At 38.6% G+C, this 22618-nt stretch overlaps 1 protein-coding gene across 11 annotated transcripts in view; it reads right to left on the bottom strand.

Annotated features, from left to right (window-relative positions):
* Positions 1-202: 202 nt before the first annotated feature.
* N4BP2 (NEDD4 binding protein 2) overlaps positions 203-22618 on the bottom strand; it is a 98666-nt gene continuing 76250 nt past the window's right edge. For 6 of the 11 annotated variants that reach the window (XM_033214034.1, XM_033214035.1, XM_033214033.1 and 3 more), the window contains 5 exons: positions 19218-19356; positions 14449-14637; positions 12322-12490; positions 5554-5677; positions 203-4239 (listed from right to left, as the gene is read on the bottom strand). In XM_033214034.1, the coding sequence (XP_033069925.1) occupies positions 4194-4239; positions 5554-5677; positions 12322-12490; positions 14449-14637; positions 19218-19356 (667 nt within the window). In that variant the 3' untranslated portion in view covers positions 203-4193. The remainder of the gene's footprint in view (positions 4240-5553; positions 5678-12321; positions 12491-14448; positions 14638-19217; positions 19357-22618) is intronic. The other 5 variants (XM_033214042.1, XM_033214036.1, XM_033214040.1 and 2 more) reach the window with 4 other exon arrangements.

The following is a 22618-nucleotide window of genomic DNA, read 5'->3' as shown; positions in this document are numbered from 1 at the left end:
ATAGCTAATCCATTTATCTGGTTCAAAAGTGGACTCTTATTTGCTACAGAAAATAGTTTAAACTAGAAGAAAAGTTGTGGTACAGAAATAAAATTTTTATGACACTTTCCCCCTGAAATTACAAAGTTAAACATAAAAATATTTTAAAATAGTTAAACCACTAACCCTAATACATCAAATGAAGGATTTCCTCACACTGGACTGTGGCTAAAGTATTTTATTAAATTAAGTATGTAATTTGCAAATGGCTTCATAAGAAATTTTAAAAGCAAATTTATAAAACATTTTCAATTTAAAAAGTACAGAGTTAACAGCAAAATTACATTTTCTTTACAGTACAAATAAAAACATTTTTCTGATATACCGTCTGAAAATTTTATAATATATTCTCCAACGATAGCTGCAATATTGTATTTTAATGAGAAGCCTCACAGTTAATCCAATCATTTATTAATAATAAGTTCATCATTGGACCATAAAAGTCAATTGCTCAACTTTAAGGAAAATAATGAACTTTGTCATCATATAATATGAAGTTATAAATGGCTCTTCAGGATGTAGATGTGTTCTAGCCTTGTTTCTCTATTAAATTCTGTAAAGAAGCATTAAGTAATACTGTAAACTTGAATTACATTTTAAAAATAAGCACCATGAACATACATTCTACACAAACTACCTTTTAAATGACACTTTTTGGCCACATAAACATTTAAATCTATTTTCTTTGCATGGAAATAAAAATGAGCAATATTTAACTACTTCACAGAAAAATTACCAAACTTCACCTCATTGCACAATGCAAAAGCACTTAGAAAAAGCACTTTGAAAAAACAGCACACGTGGTTTTTGTCTTTTTAATACATTTAGTCATTTTCTTAAATTGAGAGCAGTTAAAACATTGTCAGGGCAATTTCCTGAGTTTCAAAATTCAAAAGTTTCCAATTTCTAGCTCAGAAATAACCAATCTCGCTGTTATACATGTCCACTTTCTAAGCACACAAAACACTTGAATTCAAAAAGAAAAGACCTAAATAAAGGATGGAAAACATCCAGAAGAGCAGTACAGCTTTTCTTCTCAAAATATACTACTCAAGATGCTTTAAAGTCAAATTTTCTACTATATAATATGTCCTATATTTAAAGGCCATAAAACCGCAAACAGTATGGAAATAGTAACCAAGTGAAGAAACTGCAACTTATAAATAATGTAGAGAAATATGAAGAGCCAATAAATGTAAAAAAAAAAAAAAACACTTCCATTTCGCTCACTGGAATAAAGAGATCGACAGACTGCAAATACTGTTAAGTGTCTAATGTCGCCCTGGTCCAACTGGACACCGTCTGGGGTTTCCACATTAGTTCTCTTTTTCCATCTGGGAGATAAGGGTAAGAGACTACTGAATGAATATAATTATTACTGAAACCTTCCAAACCACAGAAGTGCTGTACTTTTAAAATATTAAGTTTACAAAGAATCATTCTAATGAGTCATGTATTGGCACAAATATACAGGTTGAGTGAGTATCCCCTACTTAAAATGCTTAGGACCAGAAGTGTTTTGGATTGCTAGGGTTTGGGGGGAGATTTTAGAACATGTGCATTATATTTACTTGTTGAGCATCGCTAACCTACAAATGTAAAATCCAAAATGCTCCATGAGTATTCCCTTTGAGCATCATATCTGTGCTCGAAAAGTTTCAGATTTTGAAGCATTTCGGATTTTGAATTTTCTCATTAGGGATACTCAACCTACACCAATACATGAAAACTTTTATAATCTCCAAACTATCTTTGACATACAGGATTTAGAAATGGGTAACAGAGAAATCTTTTATAATCCCCAAACTATATTTACCTTGGGCATACAGGATTTAGAAATGGGGAAAAAAAGAAAGGAGGGATTATAAACTTTTATTTCAAAATTATGTGTTTCTTAAACTATGCTAGATAGTGGCGTGGGAGGCAATTTGGAATTAAGCAGCTTCATAAAAATACATGATGCTCAAACTTTGCCTGTATACTTATCAACAATGATTAAGATATATGATTTATCAAAATAAGGCATAATATTAACACTGATATAATAAACAAGTAAACAATATAGCTTTTTTGAGTTCTGCCCACAAATACCACACCTCTACTTCTTTTGACTGCTCCTTCATTAATCATAATTATAATATTGAAATAAGTCTAGCTGAAGTGCCCAAAAGTGATGATTTTTAAAACTAGGTAAGGAAATATAAAAACACAGAGTTAGTATGCAGCTGCACACATTCCAGTAACTCCACATTTTAACATTGTTTTTCATACTTTTAAATCATACTAATTTACACATAGGAATATCTTATTTCATTAACAATTATAGTTTTATAGTAAGTTGTTTAAAGGAATTGCTTTATTTTTAATGTATAGAACTGTTCTAGAGACTACAAAAGTATGCTAAACTGTTGGCACTCTTTGAACAAATTATTACAAACATAAGTGTGAATAATACTGCAATACCAGTCACTAACCATTTCTAAATAATAAACATGTATTTTTATTTTTATGGAACTAAAATTCAATGATAAGCCTCTTTATTTTAAAAGCATGCAATCATGATATATAAAAAAATGTTTTGGGGTTTTATTTTCATTGAAATGTTTGCTCTTTTGGAAAACCATTCTGTACTTCAGGATTCTTTTGGTACCAGCTCAATCCCATAATTCCTGATCCATATTTCCTTTTTTTAAGCTTAACAAAAAGCAACAAAACTGTTCGTTAAAATTATATATGTTGAAAATATTCTCCATCTCCAAAGACAAATTTAAGCCATTGTTTCATATTGGAAAATTACACTTTACCATATTATAACCTTCATTATACAGATTTAACTTGTATACTAACAGAATTTATTAGCTAACCAAACGACAGAAGTTAATGAAAGCTTCCTTTGAGAAAGTTGGCTCTTTTTCAAAACAAAAGTGAAAATATTTTAAATTGTAAGGATTCCTCTTATGATTATAACCAAAAATTTTTTTTTCTTTTTTGGAGATGGAGTCTTGCTCTGTCACCCAGGCTGAGTGCAGTGGTGTGATCTTGATCTCGGGTCACTGCAACCTCCGCCTCCCAGGTTCAAGCAATTCTCCTGCCTCAGCCTCCCAAATAGCTGGGATTACAGGCACATGCCACCACACCCAGCTAATTTTTGTATTTTTAATAGAGACTGGGTTTCACCATGTTGGCCAGGCTGGTCTCGAACTCCTGACCTCAGGTGATCCACCTACCTCAGCCTCCCAAAGTGCTGGGATTACAGACATGGGCCACCGCACCAGGCCAATTATAACCAAAATATTTTCTACATTTGTTTAATAGAATTTTAAGCTACTGCAGTTTTAAAATTACATGCCTCAAAAATAAAATATAAATATTTCGTACTGTCTGAAATACCATTTATACAGACAGTTCTAGAAGCATTTCGATAAGGCAGCAACATCTGGAAGATATTTAACCATTTCTTTTTCTCTGAAAACTTATTCTGTCTATAGAAAGTATGAAATTACAATATAATCTCAGACCCAACTTTCTTCCTATAAAATGCACACAGAAGAACAGAACAAAAGGTAAAAAGACGAAGGTTATATACAAAGCAGAAAAAAGGGCAAAAGCATGTCTTCCTTCCTGTAGGATATGGCGAAATAAAAGCATTTTATGTGTTTAGTTTTGAAAATAAAAAATATTCAAGTGTTTTTGTTAGATCTCCTTTTTTTATTTACTACCCACTACTATGTCTTTTTCTTCTTTTAATATTGCCCTTTGAGGGACATGAATCATGTCTCAAAGCACTTTAAATATCTCTCACAGAAGACTTTTAGGACATTCTAAATGTCACACAACAGTTAATACGAAGGTAACCTTTTCTGAGAAACAATCAGAGCATTTTAAACTTTAAAACTGTAGCTGATAATTTTCTTAGATATTTTGTAATCAATAAAATTTCTCTGTAATATTTTTAACAGGTAATATTTGCATTTGATTTCAGTAAAAAAGCAAATCAAACTTGCTTGGATTTTGCAAAAACATAATTTTTTTCTTTCATAACTGAGTATTATGTATAATAAAACACATCTTTAGGGTAGACTTGACTGAATTACTGCAAATAAAAGTAATTTTAACCTACAAACCTTCATACTTCTAATTCAAGGACGTCTATTTTACTTTAGCATGACTTTCAAGCACCCTGGTTTAATTTCAGAGAACCTGCAGAAATGAGAAAAGAGTTATTTTAAAGATGAAAATTTCAAATTAGCTAAGGAATATACCTTGTAATCAATTCCAAGTACCTATGCTTAATATAATATTTACTACCAAAGTATTAACCCTTATTAAGTCAATATCCAAGACCAACATCTAGGTTTATGTTCCTTTTATCTACGGTCAAAACAAATACAATCTTAAAGCTGGGAGTTGCTCCTGACTTAGTAGTTAGTATAACTTAAGATTTGTCAAAACCTGTGAGGCCTGAATTTTACCTTCATGAAAAAGAGTATGCTGTAGGAAGAATAAAGTTCTTGGTGCATCATGAAAGCACCAAGAAGAAATCTCTGATATATCAGGTAATTCTGATTAATCTGGCCATGCAATGCTTTCAGCTCTATCCGTAAGGAATTTAAAGGAAGACTAGTCTCTAAAATAGATAATTAATCTCAACATGATAAGGAGTAGTAGTCTAATCTCAACATGAAAAGGAGTAGTAGTCTAACTACTCCTTTTATAAAAATAACTCTGATATGTCACCTGTTTTATGCTCACAACTTATGCTACCATTTTCAATAATGTAGCCAAATAACATCTTATTACATGGCATAAAATAAATATGCTACACTGAAATTGGTGGGTAGGAGCTAATGATACACATCTGCAGGAAATCTATCCATCAACAGATTTTTCATCTTTGACTTGTCATTTTCTGTTATTAATTATCACTTAATGAAAAAGAACATTTCATGTTTGTCAACACAGGTCATTAATGGCATTTAACTTATGAAAACAAATACATTCATATTAAATGGAACACTTCTGCTAAAGTTTAAACGTACCTAAATTATAACTATATTTCACTAGAAGCCACCCAATTCCATCCAAAATTCACAAATACTTATTTCCTTTCAAAAGAAGAATAGCAAATCTTAAAGTATGATACATATTACCTAATTATTTTGCATATTATCAAATAAACATATTTACTTTCTTTTAGAACTTCAAGTTTATGAAAGTTTTATCAGATGATTATCGGCAACAAACACATTTTTCCTTATTTCTGGTTTACCAGACAACATAAATCCAGCAGGGAAAGTTATATCACAATTTAAGCATGAATCTGTGGCTGAAATCAGATGATTAAATTTAGTTAACTATTTTAACAGATTGTTCTGAGTACGCTATTAGTGTTTATTTACCTAGCAATATGAGGGCTACTGCTATTATCAATAACAGAAATCTATACTCACAGAAATCTCTGATATAGCTCTATATGGGCAGTTGCCATTATCAATAACAGAAATCTACACTCACCTGAAGCTATGGCTTATGAGGTACTTAATGACAGCTGGTTTGATGCGAGCAACTCCTCCCTGGCTGTGGTTTCCTCTCCCCGTAATCACAGACAAATAAGGCTTCCCACCATTCTGCTTAAATTCTGTTACAACAGAAATTAGGGGAGTTAAAATTCATTTATCTTATATTCTCAGTAGAAAACGTAAACCTTAGCTACTCAAGTACATGAAATTGTTTCCAAGAGGATTTTGGGGTTTGCCATCTCAAAACAGTAATAGTAAGATAGATTTGCTATCTCAAAAAGCCCCCAAATTAATGTGTTTTAAAACACATAGCCTCATTGTAATCTATCTATCAAAAGATTTAAGTGGCACTTCTTCCTTTATGGGGGAAGAGATTTCTGTGCACTACCAGAAGTTCTCCCTGAAATAATGATAATGGCAATAATAACATTAATGATACCTAATAATTACTACACAAAAGGAGTCAAGTACTGCTTTAAGTGGCTTATATTTATTAACTAAGAATCCTTACAACAACCCTGTTAATTAAATATTCTAAAGCCATCAAGCTTTGTTCTGAATCATAGCTCTGCCACTAAATGATTGTGTGACCATGGACAAGTTACTTAAGTTTCTTTTGTACCTATCTTCTCATCAGGAAAAAGGGATAATGATGGCAACTAGTTTACAGATTATCTTCCAGTAATAGCTATTAGCAAATCCACTAATCACAGCTGGATTGCAGTCTTACTGTTAAAGACAATCAATTGTTAACAAACTTTTCCTAATAGATAGTTCTTAAAATATCAAAGGAGTCACAGCCTCCTAAAATACTGGAGTTTCATTTTGGAAATGACCTTGTGAAAATCAAGGATATAAATCCTGAAAACTAATAAAAGCTGTAGCAGAATAACAACAACAACAACAAAAACTATTAATGAGATGAATTAATAAACTGAAAATACATACACACAATATAAACATTCCATGGTCTGCTTATTAAATTGTCCTAATATGCCAATAGAATACAAACAAATGGTTCAAATGGTTTTTCAAGTATCAAATCTCCAAGATGATATCAGCCTGGAATTTTAAAAGAATATGTTGCTCTTGCATTTCTAATTCCTTGTCTATGATCTCCATCTCTAATCCATATCCATTACTTCAAGCAATATGTTGTTCAAAATTCAACTGAGTGCTAGTTTCACAAAGGTATTCACAGTGCACAAAATTCTAGGTATATAGTATAAAACCTTTTTACGAGCTTTTTGCAAAGTTTTTGCACTATATACCTATAGTTTTGGACACTGTTCTTTACGAATGTTATATTACATATAAAAGTTTACTTTGGCCAGGCACAGTGGCTCACGCCAGTAATCTCAGCACTTCGGGAGACTAAGGAAGGTGGACCACTTGAGCTCAGGAGTTCAAGACCAGCCTGGGCAACATGGCAAAACCCCATCTCTACTAAAAATACAAAAATTAGCAGGGCATGGTGGCGTGCACCTGTAGTCCCAGCTACTTGGGAAGCTGAGTTAGACGGATGGGTTGCACCTGGGAGGTGGAGGTTGCAGTGAACCAAGGTCACAACCAACTGCACTCCAGCCCGGGCAACAGAGCCAGACTCCCATCTCAAAAAGAAAAACTTTACTTACAGAAAAAGCCCAACTAAATCTCTAACCATAACTCATGCTCTTCACTATGGCTCCCCTTATCATTTAGGTCAATCATTTCTACCATTATCACCTGCTAATAGTTCACTTATTGCTATGAAAATATTCTCTAGTTGACTCACATGCCTCAAGTAAGAGTTCAAAGGATGTTTGTTGCATGAATTAATGTATATGTTTAGTTTCCCAAATACAGGCTGTTCTTGCTGTTTAACACCTTTGAAAGAACTGTTTAACTCATCTTTCAGCACACTCTAGATTTATTTCAACTGCAAATATTTCAGTACATACCTCATAAAAGATAAGGACTCCTTTAAAAATCGTAACTATAATGGTACCACCATATCTTATAAAATTAATAAAAGTCCCTTATTATCATTAATTTCCAAAAATTTCCCCCAATTATCTCAAAAATATGTTTTTACAGTGATTTGTTGGCATCAAGATTTGAAATAGGTCTATACATTCTATTTGATATATTTCTTAAGTAACAAGGTTTCCCCTCCCCTGGTGTTTTGCTTTACAATTTATTGAAAAAAATTGGATCATTTATCCTAGACTTCCTTCTTTTTTGTTTTGTTTTGTTTTGTTTTTTTTCTAAGGCAGAGTCTCACTCTGTTGCCCAGGATGAAGTGCAGTGGGACGATCTCGGTTCACTGCAGCCTCTAACTCCTGGGTTCAAACAATTCTTCTGCCTCAGTTTCCCGAGTGGCTGAGATTACAGGCCTGAGACATCAGGCCCAGCTACTATTTTTGGATTATTAGTGGAGACAGGGTTTCACCATGTTGGCCAAGCTGGTCTCAAACTCCTGACCTCAAGTGATCTGACTGCCTCAGCCTTCCAAAGTGCTGGAATTACAGGCATGCGCCATCACACCCAGCCTATCCTAGATTTTCACAATCTGGATTTTGCTGAGTGTATCCCCATGGTGTTGTTTAACACGTTCCTCTGTCCCCTGTAAATCCCTATAAAACAGTAGTCAGTTCTAAAGGTTTGATCTGCTCCTAGTTTGACTTGGGGGCAGAAATGATTCATAGGTAGCAGTGCATATTTCAATCAGAAGGGGCATAAGGTCCAGTTGTCTCTCTTTTTAAAAAAATTCATCTCTGATTTTAACATTCCTTAATCTTTTTTTTTTTTTGAGACGGAGTCTCGCTCTGTCGCACAGGCTGGAGTGCAGTGGCGCGATCTCGGCTCACTGCAAGCTCCACCTCCCGGGTTTACGCCATTCTCCTGCCTCAGCCTCCCAAGTAGCTGGGACTACAGGTGCCCGCCATCTCACCCGGCTAGTTTTTTGTATTTTTTAGTAGAGACGGGGTTTCACCGTGTAGACCAGGATGGTCTCGATCTCCTGACCTCGTGATCCACCCGTCTCGGCCTCCCAAAGTGCTGGGATTACAGGCTTGAGCCACCGCGCCCGGCTAACATTCCCTAATCTTAGGACAAAAAGTAATGCAGGTCAGAGCCACACATCTTCCACTGGATTCATTTCTATTCAACAATACTGCCACCTGGTGGTGACTGACAGTAACTACAGATTACCACGGGTGGAAGCATGCACTAGAGATGCGCCTTGGCCTCCAGAAAGGATCTGCATCTTGGCTCTGACCAAGTGTTACCTTGGGCAAATTACTTAATTCTTACAATTTTTTAAATTGAGATAAAATTAACATAAAACTAACCATTTTAAAATATGCAATTAAGTGGTTTTTAGCATATTCATCATGTTGTGCAACCACCACCACTAAATCCAGAACATTCCATCATTTCACAAAGCAATTCTGTGCCTCGTAGCAGTCACTGCCCATATTCTCACCATTCCAGTCCCAGCAACCACTAATCTAATTTTTGTCTCTCTAGATTTACATACTCAGAACATTTGGTAAAAATGAAAGCATACAACATACGGCTTTTTATCTGCCTTCATCTTTCACAAAGAATAATGTTTACAAGGTCCATCCATGCTGTAGCATTTATCAGTACTTCATTTCTCCACGTGGCTAAATTAAATTTCATTGTATGGATTTACCACATTTTGTTTCTCTATTCAACAGTTAATGAACTTTTAGGTTACTACCACTTTTTGGCTGTTGCAGACATTCATATTCAAGTTTCTGTAAAGACATATTGTGTTTTTAATTCTCTTGGGTACATACTTAGGGGCAGAATTACTGGGTCATATGGTTAATTATATGTTTAACCTTTCAAAGAACTAGTGAAATTTTCCACAATGGCTACACTAGCAATATATGAGGGCTCCAATTTATCCACATCCTTAACAATACTGACTACTTTCCATTTCATTTTTTAATTTTTCAATTTTTTTTTTTTTTTTTTTTTTAGAGAGTCTCGCTGTGTCATCCAGGCTGGAGTGAAACAACCTAATTGTCCATCAATGGATAAATTGATTCAAAAAATGTAATACAGACACAACGGAATATTACTCAACAATAAAAAGGGGACCAGGCACAGTGGCTCAGGCCAGGCGTCGTGGCTCCCATCTGTAATCTCAGCACTTTGGAAGGCCAAGGCGGGAGGATCACTTGAGCCCAGGAGTTCGAGCAGTCTAGGCAACACATTGAGATCTCCTATTTCTTTTAAATATAAAATTAATAAAAATTTAATTTAAATAATTCTTAAAAGGGAAAAATCCTGCCATTTGCAACAATACAGATGTGGCTGGAGGGCATTATACTAAGTGAAATAAGCCAGACATAGAAAGACAAATCTGTATGATCTCACTTACATGTGGAACCTAAAAAAGCCAAACACATAGAAACAAAATAGAATGGTAGTTGCCAGGGGCCAGAATAGACAGGAGGAAATGAAATGTTGGTCAAAGGGTACAAGCTTTCAGTTCTAAAAAGAATACATTCTGCTGAGTTAATGTGTGGCATGGTAATTATATTTAATAGCACTATATCATATACTTGAGATTTGCTATGAGAGTAAGTCATAAGTGTTCTCATCCCACACGAACAAAATGGTAACAATAATAGGTGATGTATGTGCTAAAGCACTTCATTGTGGTAATCACTTCACAATGTGTGCATTTATCAAATCATCACATTGCATACTTTCAATATAAACAATCTGATTTGTCAAAAAAAAATGAGAGTAATACCTACCATTATTTAGTCATTTATTCAAAAACTTTTTGAGTGTTGAAGAAAAAACATGATCATCACTGGCTCAATTCTTGGCCAAAAAGACAGACATTTAATAACCACTTATACAATAAGCTTTTTATAAACATTGTGAGAGGTAGGAGTACTGTCAGAAATTATTAACAGGGAGCCTAACTAGTATGGGGGTCGAGACTGACAGTGAAGTTAAATATACAGAAAAGGAGGAAAAAACACAGGATGAGACTGGAGAGGTAAGCAAGAGACATTACGTACGGATTTTAGAATTTATTCTAAATACAATTTGCATTTTCTTATTTTATTTATTAATTTATTTATTTGTTTAGAGAAAGAGTCTCACTCTGTTGCCCAGGCTGGAGGGCAGAGGCGCGATCTCGGCTCACTGCAACCTCTGCCTACAGAGTAATTCTCCTTGCCTCAGCCTCCCAAGTGGCTGGGATTACAGGTGCGTGCTACTATGCCTGGGTAATTTTTGTATTTTTAGTAGAGATGGAGTCTCACCATGTTGGCCAGGCTGGTCTCGAACTCCAGACCTCAGGTGATCCACCTGCCTCGGCCTCCCAAGTGCTGGGATTACAGGCGTGAGCCACCACGCCCGGCCACAACTTGTATTTTCTTATCACAATGCTAATTACTTATGTAACTATTTGGTCACTGTTATCTACCCTACTAGATGGTATACCCCCCTAGACAACAAACTCCAATAAAGACAAGGACTGTGTGTCTTTTTCACTACCTTATCCTTGATGCCTAGAATACAGAAGATAACCAAATATTCATTGAGCAAAACACAATTAATTCAACCTCTATAGAGAGAATATTCTCTCATGACACTTCTCTATATTTGAAGAGTTTTCTTCTCTCTGGACTAAATAATAATGCATTTAAACGGTTCTTAAAGTTCCTCTTTTCTAATCTTTACTGTTTTCTAGATTTTTCTCCAAGATTTCTAAAATTCAATTTAAAAACTACTGGGGTCAGGCCGAGCGTGGTGGCTCACACTTGTAATCCCAGCACTTTGGGAGGCCAAGGCGGGTGGATCACGAGGTCAGGAGATTGACACCATCCTGGCTAACATGGTGAAACCTCGACTCTACTAAAAATACAAAAAAATTAGCTGGGCGTGGTGGTGGGCACCTGTAGTCCCAGCTACTCAGGAGGCTAAGACAGGAGAATGGTGTGAACCCAGGAGGCGGAGCTTGCAGTGAGCCAAGATCACACTACTGCACTCAAGCCTGGGCGACAGAGCGAGACTCCGTCTCAAAAAAAAAAAAAATACTGGGGTCAGGCCAGGTGCAGTAGCTTACTTTGCGAAGCCAAGGAAGGTGGATCACTTGAGGCCAGCAGTTCAAGAACCAGCCTGGCCAACGTGGCAAAACCCTGTCACCAGTAAAAATATAAAAATTAACTGGATGTGGTGGCACCTGCCTGTAATCCCAGCTACTTGGGAGGCTGAGGCACGAGAATGGCTTGAACCCGGGAGACAGAGGTTGCAGTGAGCCAAGATGGTACCACTGCACTCCAGCCTGGGCAACAAAGTGAGATTATGTCTCAAAAAAAGAAACCAAAAAAAAACTACTGAGGCAGGAGAATCCTATTACCATATTTACATCTTCTGTATTTTATCAAACATCTACTGAAAAAGTGAAATCCAAGAAATATCTATTAAGTTTAATAAGTGTCTATCGGACAAAGATACGTAATATTCCTGAAAGGTCTCATTTATAAGTCACAGAGAGGATTCACAGATTACACCATGCCCTCCCTCTAATAAATACAACACAGGAATACAAATGAAGAAAATATTAATCATACCAGTGAGAATCCTTGAAGAATAACACAAACATTTACAAATGTTGCACAGATATTCTCAGCCTGCATATTCAGACTCTCCTGAATTTGCAAGTTATACCAATATAAGCAAAGACATATATTCTACTGAAAACTTGTGATTTCCACAGTCCTACCTTCGGTCTTCTTCTCTAAAACTCTCATCAAATGTTCTAGAGCTTCATCCACATGCAGTCCATGGAGGTCTAAAACATTCTGTGGCAGCAGCGAGGCATTGACTTTCTCAAAGATCTCTATGGCAGCAAGGTGATTGGCTTCTTTCATCTTCTGCTCATGAAGAGTACCCTAAATCATAAACATATCACCAAGGGACACTTTTGATATTTGCTACTTGGGTGATGAGGAAGTTAATAGTGCCCCAAATAAAAGGCAGGGGGAAAAAAAGGGAATAATAAATCTAAAATCTTAAATAATGCAAGAATGCACCAAAATTTAGGTAAATTTCAGTGAATTAATAATGTAGTCCTTAAACTACTGAGTCATTCTTTCTAACATTTTCTGAACCAAAAATCGTAAAAGTGGGAAACTTAACATGATCCCCCATGTGACGGTTAATTTTAGGTATCAATTTGACTGGACTGAGGGATACCTAGATGGCTGGTGAAGCACTGTTTCTGGGTGTGTCTGTGAGGATGTTTCCAGAAAAGACTGACTTGAGTGTCAGTGGACAGAAAGAAGACCTCCCCTCCACGCGGGCAGGCACCAACCATGTGGGCAAGCTGGGGGCTGGCTAGGACAAACAGGCAGATGTTCTCCTCCTGCCTTTGGAATTCAGACTCCACATTCTTCAGCTTTTAGACTGTGGGACCTGCACCAGCTGCCTCTTGGCGGCTCTTGAGCCTTTGGCCCTGGACTGGGGGCTGCAGTCAGTATCCCTGGTTCTGAGGCTTTGAACTTCAACTGTGCTACACTCCTGGCTTTAAGCCAGGCTATCGAATTCTTTGGTTCTCTAGCTTACAGCTGGCCTATTATGAGACTTCTCTATCTCTGTGACTGTGAAAGCCAATTCCCCCTAATAAATTCTCTTTCATATATCCTACTGGTCTGTCTCTCTAGAGAACTCTAATACAGCATCTCAAGAAGGAACCACTGGTTTATTATTTGTGTATCCTTTGATAATGCTAGGTCTCGTCTTGGCATTCACTTTCAACATCTTGTAGTTACTTACCCCAGAAGCTATCCCCCAAGGACTACTGTTAGGGTTCACAGGCCTATAGCAGTCTGATACTCTCCTCTGCTCAATCACAAAGAAGTAACCCATATGGAAACGCAAACATAAAAAGTTAAGCAGATTGCTGGCTGCAAGTGGTACCTTGCACTTGTAATCCTAGCACTTTGGGAGGCTGAGATGAGAGGATTGCTTGAGCTCAGGAGTTCACGACCAGGCTGGACAACATGGTAAGACCCCATACAAAAATTAGCTGGGCATGGTGGCGCGTGCCTGTAGTCCCAGCTATTTGGGAGGCTGACATGGGAGGACCACCTGAGCCCAGGAGAGCAAGGCTACAGTGAGCCGAGATTGCATCACTATACTCCAAGCTTGGGCAACAAAGCAAGACCTTACAAAAAAGAAAGAAAGAAAAGAAAGAAAAGAAAGGAAAGGAAAGGGGAGGGAGGGGAGGGGAGGGGAGGGGAGGGGAGGAAAAGAAAAGAAAAGAAAAGCAGGTTCCTTATAATACCATGTTAAATGAGCCCAACTAGAAATTTTACTTCCCTAAAAAATTTAATGTTATTTTTCTACTATGAAAGTGATGTATTACTATGGGTGCTGACGAGTTGATGGGTGCAGCACACCAACATGGTATAAGTATACATATGTAACAAACCTGCACGCTATGCACATGTACCCTAGAACTTAAAGTATAATAATAAAAAAAAAAAAGAAAGTGATATATTACTAAAAAATTCAAACATCATAGAAGGCACAAAACCCCTTTAATCTCATTGAGATGGCCAATATTAATATTCTGCTGCCAGAAATAGGGACTGTCAGAACAAACCGTAATTCACATAAGCAGTAAATGCAAAACAACCACAGAAACTGAGCATTTCAAATGCTCAAAATAGCAGATGAAATTCTCAGAACCATACATTTCTTAGGATACCTTATTTATGTCACTTATATAACTACTACATTCCCCAGAATAACTTAATCTAGTCACAATATGGGTGTTATCTGCTTCAAGATTATTTAGTTATTATAACTAACAAACAAAAAATATATAATCATTTTTCCACTTTACCTGCTGGGCATAAAAGGTGGCGACATTTTTCTTCCCTATGCGATATGCTTCTTTGGCCTTGCTGTAGCACTCCATCCTCTTCTGCTGGTGAAGGAAAGCCTCTGCTCTGTAGTCATCATAGTCTGGGTACTCAAAGTCCTGGAAAGACAGTTCGCTTGGTGTTTCTTCAGTCTCTTTTAATTTCTTTGGCTATAAGATATTAAACAATAAGTAACACACACAGAAAGTTAAAAAAAAAACTCATGCTTTACACCTTCACAAAACACATGTGAAAACTGGGCTCTCGTGTATTTTCATCTCTCTCCTCAGGAAACAGATTCTCCCCGGTGTCTACCTTTTAAGTCAGGCATTTATCGACTATCATTAACTTTTTTATGCCATTAAGGTTACCCTTTCTTTAACCGCTCTTAGGAGATGTTGAAGAGTTCTCTAAAATTATCAAAATACAATTAGGGATATTAAACTCTGAGTTGGAAGAGGCGAGTCCGGTCTCAAAATGGAGGTAAAGCCACCACCCGGTCGCTCCCAGCCCAACTCCAGCCGTCGCCACCACCACCAGGGAGAGGAGGATCATGATCCAAAGGAACCAGAGCAGTAGAAAAAATTGTTCACTGGTGGTCTGAGTTTTGAAACTAAAGATGATAATTTAAGAGAATAAGTACAAAAATAATTCCCCGAATAACTTTAAGTTTACATTTTGGCCAACGTTTACATAACTCACAAAAACTCTCTTTCTGATTACATTTCCAATCATCTCCCACTTTGAGCAAGCACACCTTCTTATCACCCCCTATTATCATAATGACTCACAGTGCCTTGCATATTATCAGGAGGGAGAAGTAACTCCACTGCCAATTTCGCCCATAAGGTCTCATAATCACCTTGTGTACACTCTCTGCATTTTATAATATACTGCATCTATCTATCCATGACAGCATATTTTCCAGTTGGGCAGAGGCATCGGTGGTAGCACTAACAGATCAAATGAAAATCAAAATTACCTAAGTCCTAAATACCAACTGACTGACAATGAAACATTCAAAGAAAAAAGGGAGCATATAATTTACCCCTGAGGGGTTTTTATTAATAAGAATTGCAGGATGATACGGTTCTGTAAAATAAAATAAAATTTAAAAATAAGGCTGGGCGTGGTGGCTCACGCCTGTAATCCCAGCACTTTGGGAGGCCGAGGTGGATCACTTGAGCCCAGAAGTTCAAGACCAGCTTAGGCAACTAAAACCCCATCTCTACAAAAAACACAAAAATTAGCCAAGTGTGGTGGTTCATGCCTGTAGTCCCAGCTACTCAGGAGGGTGAGATGGGAGGATCGCTTGAGATGTGATCCCGCCACTGCACTCCAGCCTGAGTGACACAGTAAGACTCTTGTCTCAAAGAAAAAAAAAAGAAAAAAAATTATGTTAAAAAAAAAAAAAAGCCTAACGCTAGGCCAGGCGTGGGGGCTCACGCATGTAGTCCCACCACTTTGGGAAGCCGAGGCAGGTGGATCATGAGGTCAGGAGTTCAAGACCAGCCTGGCCAAGATGGTGAAACCCTGTCTCCACTAAAAATACAAAAAATTAGCTGGGTGCGGTGGCAGGCACCTGTAATCCCAGCTACTCAGGAGGCTGAGGCAGGAGAATTGCTTGAACTCAGAGGGCAGAGGTTGCAGTGAGCTGAGATCGCACCACTGCACTCCAGCCTGGGCAACAGAGTGAGAATCTGACTCAAAAAAAAAAGCCTAATGCCGATACAAAATTAATACAGAAAACGCAACTGCATGTCTATGTACTTGTAATAAACAATCCAAAAATAAAATTAATGCATAATTCCAGGCCAGGTGCGGTGGCTCAAGCCTGTAATCCTAGCACTTTGGGAGGCTGAGGTGGGCGGATTGCTTGAGTCCAGGAGTTGAACCCAGTCTGGGCAACATAGCGAGACCCTCGTCTCTTTTTAATTTAAAAGTATTATCAAAAAATAAAGTAAATTTTTAAAAAGGGCATAATTCCAGACCAGAAAGAAAACAAACAAAAGAAATAATTCCATTTACATTTATCATAGCATGAAAAAGAATAAAGTACTGTATTTAGAAATACATTTAACAAAAGATGTGCAAAATTTATACTCTGAAAACTATAGCACATTGTTGAAGGAAATTAAAGAAGACCTAAATAAACTGAAAGATACTCCATTTCATGAGTTGAAATATTTAATATTGTTAATTGGCAATACTCCTCAACTTGGTCTACATATTCAACACAAACCCCATCAAAATTCTAGCTGGCTTCTGTGCAGAAATTCACAAACTAATCCTAAAATTCACATGGAAATCCAAGGGCACCAGAATAGCCAAAATCTCTTTAAAAAAAAAAAGAACAGGCCGGGCGCGGTGGCTCAAGCCTGTAATCCCAGCACTTTGGGAGGCCGAGGCGGGCAGATCACGAGGTCAGGAGATCGAGACCATCCTGGCTAACACGGTGAAACCCCGTCTCTACTAAAAAGTACAAAAAACTAGCCGGGCGAGGTGGCGGGCGCCTGTAGTCCCAGCTACTCGGGAGGCTGAGGCAGGAGAATGGCGTGAACCCGGGAGGCGGAGCTTGCAGTGAGCTGAGATCCGGCCACTGCACTCCAGCTTGGGCGACAGAGCGAGACTCCGTCTCAAAAAAAAAAAAAAAGGACATAGTTGGAAGACTCACACTTCCCAATTTCAAAACTTACTAGAAAGTCACAGTAATCAAGAAGCCACAGTAATCAAGACAAGTGGTACTGGCAATAGGATAGACATACAGATCAGTGGAATAGAATTAGGAGTACAACAATAAATCCTTACAATTATGGTGAATTCATTTTCAGCAAGAGTGCCAAGAAAATCCAATGGGAAAAGAATAGTCTTTGCAACAAATGGTACAAAACAACCGGATATCCACATGCGAAAAAATCAACTTGAACTTCTATCTCACAACATATACAAAAATTAACTCAAAATGGATTAAAGATCTAAATGAAAGGCCTGAAACTGTGACTCCTAGAGAAAATACAGGAGGAAAGTTCATGAGATTGGATTTGGCAATGAAGCACAGGCAACACAGCAAAAGTAGACAAACTAGATTACATCAAATTTAAAAGACTTCAGTGTCACAACGGAAACAACAGAGTGAAAAAGCAACCTATGGACAGGACAGAATATCTGCAAATCACATGTCTGGGGACTTGTATCTAGAATATATAAAGAACACTTACAACTCAACAATAAAGACAAATAACCCAATTTAAAAATAGGCAAAGGATATGAACAGACATTCCTCCAAAGGTATACAAATGACCAATAGCACACAAAAAGATGCTCAACATCAACAGTCATCAAGGAAATGCAAATCAAAACCACAATAAGACACCACTTCTGTATTAACCATGGCATTTTTGCAGCCTTCAAGACACTAAGGAGGCTGCTCCCTCTGCCCCCTCATCTCCATCCACTCTCACAACCTCCTCAGGTTTAGCTAATTCCTAGAGATAACAAACACCTGTCTGGGAGCAGGCCTTTCATTTGCAAACCAACCAATCCTGAATCTATGCCTCCAACTTCCTCCTTTAATGGGGTTCTCCCACTCCAGGGCACTATCCACCTGCCCCGAGTATCAGACAACCAGGGGAAGTCCCTATGCCCCAGAGCCTACTGAAATTATTTAAACTAGCGAATCCTAAACCTGCTTACCCTACCTTACCGATATCTTCCCATAGAAACCAAAATACAGGCTTTTGCCCACAGCTCCCCCTACTCCTTCTGCCTCCTGACCAATCCTGTTGGCTCCCTATGTGGCCTTGGGTAGCAAGCCATACCTCCTTTTTCCAGAACTCTGTGAGTATGATAAACTTCCTTTCCGACACTTCCATGTCTCCATGTCTTACCACATCTGATTAAAACAAATCCTGGGTATTCTTGGCCGGGCGTGGTGGCTCAAGCTTGTAATCCCAGCACTTTGGGAGGCCGAGACGGGCGGATCACAAGGTCAGGAGATCGAGACCATCCTGGCGAACACGGTGAAACCCCGTCTCTACTAAAAAAATACAAAAAACTAGCCGGGCGAGGTGGCGGGCGCCTGTAGTCCCAGCTACTTGGGAGGCTGAGGCAGGAGAATGGCGTAAATCCGGGAGGCGGAGCTTGCAGTGAGCTGAGATCCGGCCACTGCACTCCAGCCTGGGCGACAGAGCGAGACTCTGTCTCAAAAAAAAAAACAAACAAACAAACAAACAAACAAAAAAAAACAAATCCTGGGTATTCTTAAAACAACTTCCCACTCACTACAATGGTTATAATAAAAAAGACAGGTGTTAAATAATAATACGTGTCAGTGAAGATGTGGAGAAATTGTAACCCTCATACAACTCTAGTGGAAATATAAAATGGAGGAGCCACTTAGGGAAAAAATTTGGCTCTTTCCCAAAAGGCTAAATATTTCTGCCCACGTTTATATTCAAGACCCATCATATTACTGCTATTCAATTAAACCTCATACTCTACTGTGTCAGAGTATACAGAAGTTGCAGAAATTCAAGTGCCTGTTTTTCATGCACACAAAGAAAAAAATCAGCTATAAATTCATTATTTTGAGTGCACAGATATTATAAGCCAAATATGCCACTGGTGGTTAAATTTTCAGTCTAGTCAAAATGGTGAGAAATAATCATTAAATTATTATACTCAATGAACCAATTACATTTTTATATGCAATTATCTACCCTTATAGGAAAAAAAATTAGTAACTCCATACCTTTTTCTCTTTAGACTTCTGGCCAGTATGAGATGTGACATTCTCATTTTGGTGAACAAACTCTTGGGCTACAACTGTTTTTACAGGGTCCCCTTCAAGAACACAGTTAAGAAATTGCACTGTGTGTTCTAATGAATAGCTGTAGAAACATAATGTCAATAAATGAAAATAAGTTATGTGGAGACATTAACACAAGCAATCTTCAAACATCTTACAAGAATATGAAAAACTGGCTTACTTTTAAGTTTTCAACCTTGAAATTAAATGCTCATGGTATATCTCAAAAAAAAAATCAAGAATAATCAGAAGGAAACTATCAAGTAGTAGGTTCTCAAAAGCTAATTTTCAAAAAACGAATGCCAAAAGATAGTACATTGGTAATTCAGCCAGGTGCGGTAGCTCACGCCTGTAATCCCAGCACTTTGGGAGGCCAAGGCGGGTAGATCACTTGAGGTCAGGAGCTCGAGACTAGCCTGGCCAACATGGCGAAACACCGTCTCTACAAAAAATACAAAAATTAGCCGGGTGTGGTGACATGTGCCTGTAATCTTGGGAGGCTGAGAGGCACGAGAATCGCTTGAAGCCAGAAGGCAGAGGTTGCAGTGAGCTGAGATCATGCTACTGCACTCCAGCCTGGGCAACAGAGACTTTGTCTCAAAAAAAAAAAAAAAAAAAAAACCAGATAGATAGATAATTCAATTTCGAATCCTTTGTTCCAGGCAGATTAACCACAACAAATCTTTCTTTCATTTTATCACCTATTTTTTTTTTTTTCCCCAAGACAGAGTCTCGCTCTGTCACCCAGGCTGGAGTGCAGTGGCGTGATCTCAGCTCACTGTAAGCTCTGCCTCCCGGGTTCATGTCATTCTCCTGCCTCAGCCTTCCGAGTAGCTGGGACCACAGGCGCCCGCCACCACACCCGGCTAATTTTTTGTATTTTTAGTACAGACGGGGTTTCACCATGTTAGGCAGGATGATCTCGATCTCCTGACCTCGTGATCCGCCCACCTTGGCCTCCCAAAGTACTGGGATTACAGGTGTGAGGCACCACGCCAGGCCTTATCACCTATTTTTAAATCCTTTGTTGGATTCACACTTGGTTTCCTTCAAACATCAAACACAGACAACAGACCTTTAAGCTGACATTTTTATTGTGTCAAATTCTAAGTTTACTTTTACCATGGGATTTTAGTCAAATTCTAAGCAGGGATACAGAAAAGAAAAACTAAAGCACTACCCTACCTCTCATTCCTGCATTATTCAGTCATATCTTGAGGGTGATACTATATTATCTGTAGAATGAAATTCTACAAATCGACAAATGTCTGATACATTCACGTTCCAATATCTAAAGAAAATCATTCAAAAAATTATATGCTTCTCAGTATTTCACAACATTTTAGTGTGCTGCTCAGTATTTCACACTATTTATGTCTCTCACCTCTTCCATTGGCCAGATACTGAGGAACTGACCACATACGAATATTTTTTGAAGTTTGGTTAACTAGGCCAGGCTCACGCCTGTAATTGCAGCACTTTGGGAGGCCAAGGCAGGTGGATCACCTGAGGTCAGGAGTTCGAGATCAGCCTGGCCAACATGGTGAAACCCTGTCTCTGCAAAAAATACAAAAAAAATTACATGGTGGCGGGCACCTGTAATCCCAACTACTTGGGAGGCTGAGGCAGGAGAATTGCCTGAACCCAGGAGGCAGAGGTTGCAGGGAGCCGAGATGGTGCCACTGCACTCCAGCTTGAACAACAAGAGCAAAACTCTGTCAGAAAAAAAGAAAGAGAGAGAGAGGGAGAGAGGGAGGGAGTGGGGAAGGAAGGGAAGGGAGGAAGGGAGGAAGGGAGGGAGGGAGGGAGGGAGGGAGGGAAGGAATTTGGTAAACTAAGTATCCAAAATAATGTGATGTTTTGCTATTCTTAAATTTATTAAAGACAACCCTTGAAGGGAAGCCATGTGCAACTACCAGTTCCACTTCCCCTCTCATCTTGTTGCCTCAGACATGCTCAACACAAAGGACATCAGTATCTAGGGGCTGGATGCTATCAACAATTATCCACATCCTTTCTAGGCCTTACAATCATCCACCTGCTGGAAGTCAGTCTCCAGCCCTGATGTTATTTGACACAAACAGCCCTAGAAGATTACACCTCAAGCACAGACTGTAGTAACTGAGCCTACCTACCCTTCTTACCAGGATGAAGTTGAACCTACTGCTAGCTGAGATAATCAGCCAGCCGTTGGCAGACAAATGGAGGCAATCAGCCACCTAACATGAGGGTCCTGGCTGACTAATCACTGACTATCCCCAGAAAGAACACACCCAGCCCCCTCCTTTGCCTGGGGAAGCACAACTCTGAGCTATTTCACCTCAGGCCTCTTGCCCTAGGTACTCATAGAACAGGAATGGCCATATGCTAGCATCACCCTCCGGCATCTGGGAGATTTTAACACAAAACTCTCAGAAAATAGCAAGTTAGGTAGTAAAAATAAATAAGAAAATTAGGGATTGGAATACTACCTTTAAAGATTTGATTTAGGTGACATATTTAGAACTCTGCACACTCAGCAGAGAATAAATATTCTTAAGTACAGACTGCACTGGGCACAGTGGTTCACACCTGTAATCCCAGAACTTTGGGAGGCCAAGCGGGGAGAATCCCTTGAGCTCAGGAGTTCAAGACCAGCCTGTGCAACATGGTGAAACTCCATCTCTACAAAAAATATACAAAAAATGGCCAGGTGTGGTGGCACATGCCTGTAGTCCCAGCTACTTGGGAGGCAGAGGTGGGAGGATCACTTGAGTTCAGGAGGTCAAGGATGCAATGAGCCAAGATCGTGCTACTATACTCCAGCCTGGGCAACAGCAAGATCCTGTCTCACACAAACACACACACACAAAAAAGTATACGTTGACTACTCCTCATCTGAAACACTTGGGATCAGAAGTGGCTGAGATTTCAAATTTTTCCAAATTTTGGAATATCTGTATAGACATAATGAGGTATCCTGGGAATGGGGTCCAAGTCTAAACATAAAATTCACTCATGTTTTTATATGCTTTAAAAATTGGCCGGGTGAAGTGGCTCACACCTGTAATCCCAGCACTCTGGGAGGCTAAGGTGGGTGGATCACCAGAGGTCAGGAATTTGAGACCAGCCTGGCCAACACGGTGAAACCCTGTCTCTACTAAAAATACAAAAATTAGCCAGGCATAGTGGCACATGCCTGTAATCCCTGCTACTCAGCAGGCTGAGGCAGGAGAATCGCTTGAACCCGGGAGGCGGAGGCTGCAGTGAGCCGCGATGGCGCCACTGCACTCCAGCCTGGGAGACAAAGTGAGACTCTGTCTCAAAAAAAAAAAAAAGAAAGAAATTCCAGGGTAAATAGAAAT

This window comes from Trachypithecus francoisi, unplaced genomic scaffold (assembly GCF_009764315.1).
Source record: "Trachypithecus francoisi isolate TF-2019V2 unplaced genomic scaffold, Tfra_2.0 Lachesis_group1, whole genome shotgun sequence".
Taxonomy (NCBI): domain Eukaryota; kingdom Metazoa; phylum Chordata; class Mammalia; order Primates; family Cercopithecidae; genus Trachypithecus; species Trachypithecus francoisi.
The sequence above is the reverse complement of the archived record's forward strand: the minus strand, read 5'-3'. Positions and strand labels throughout refer to the sequence as shown.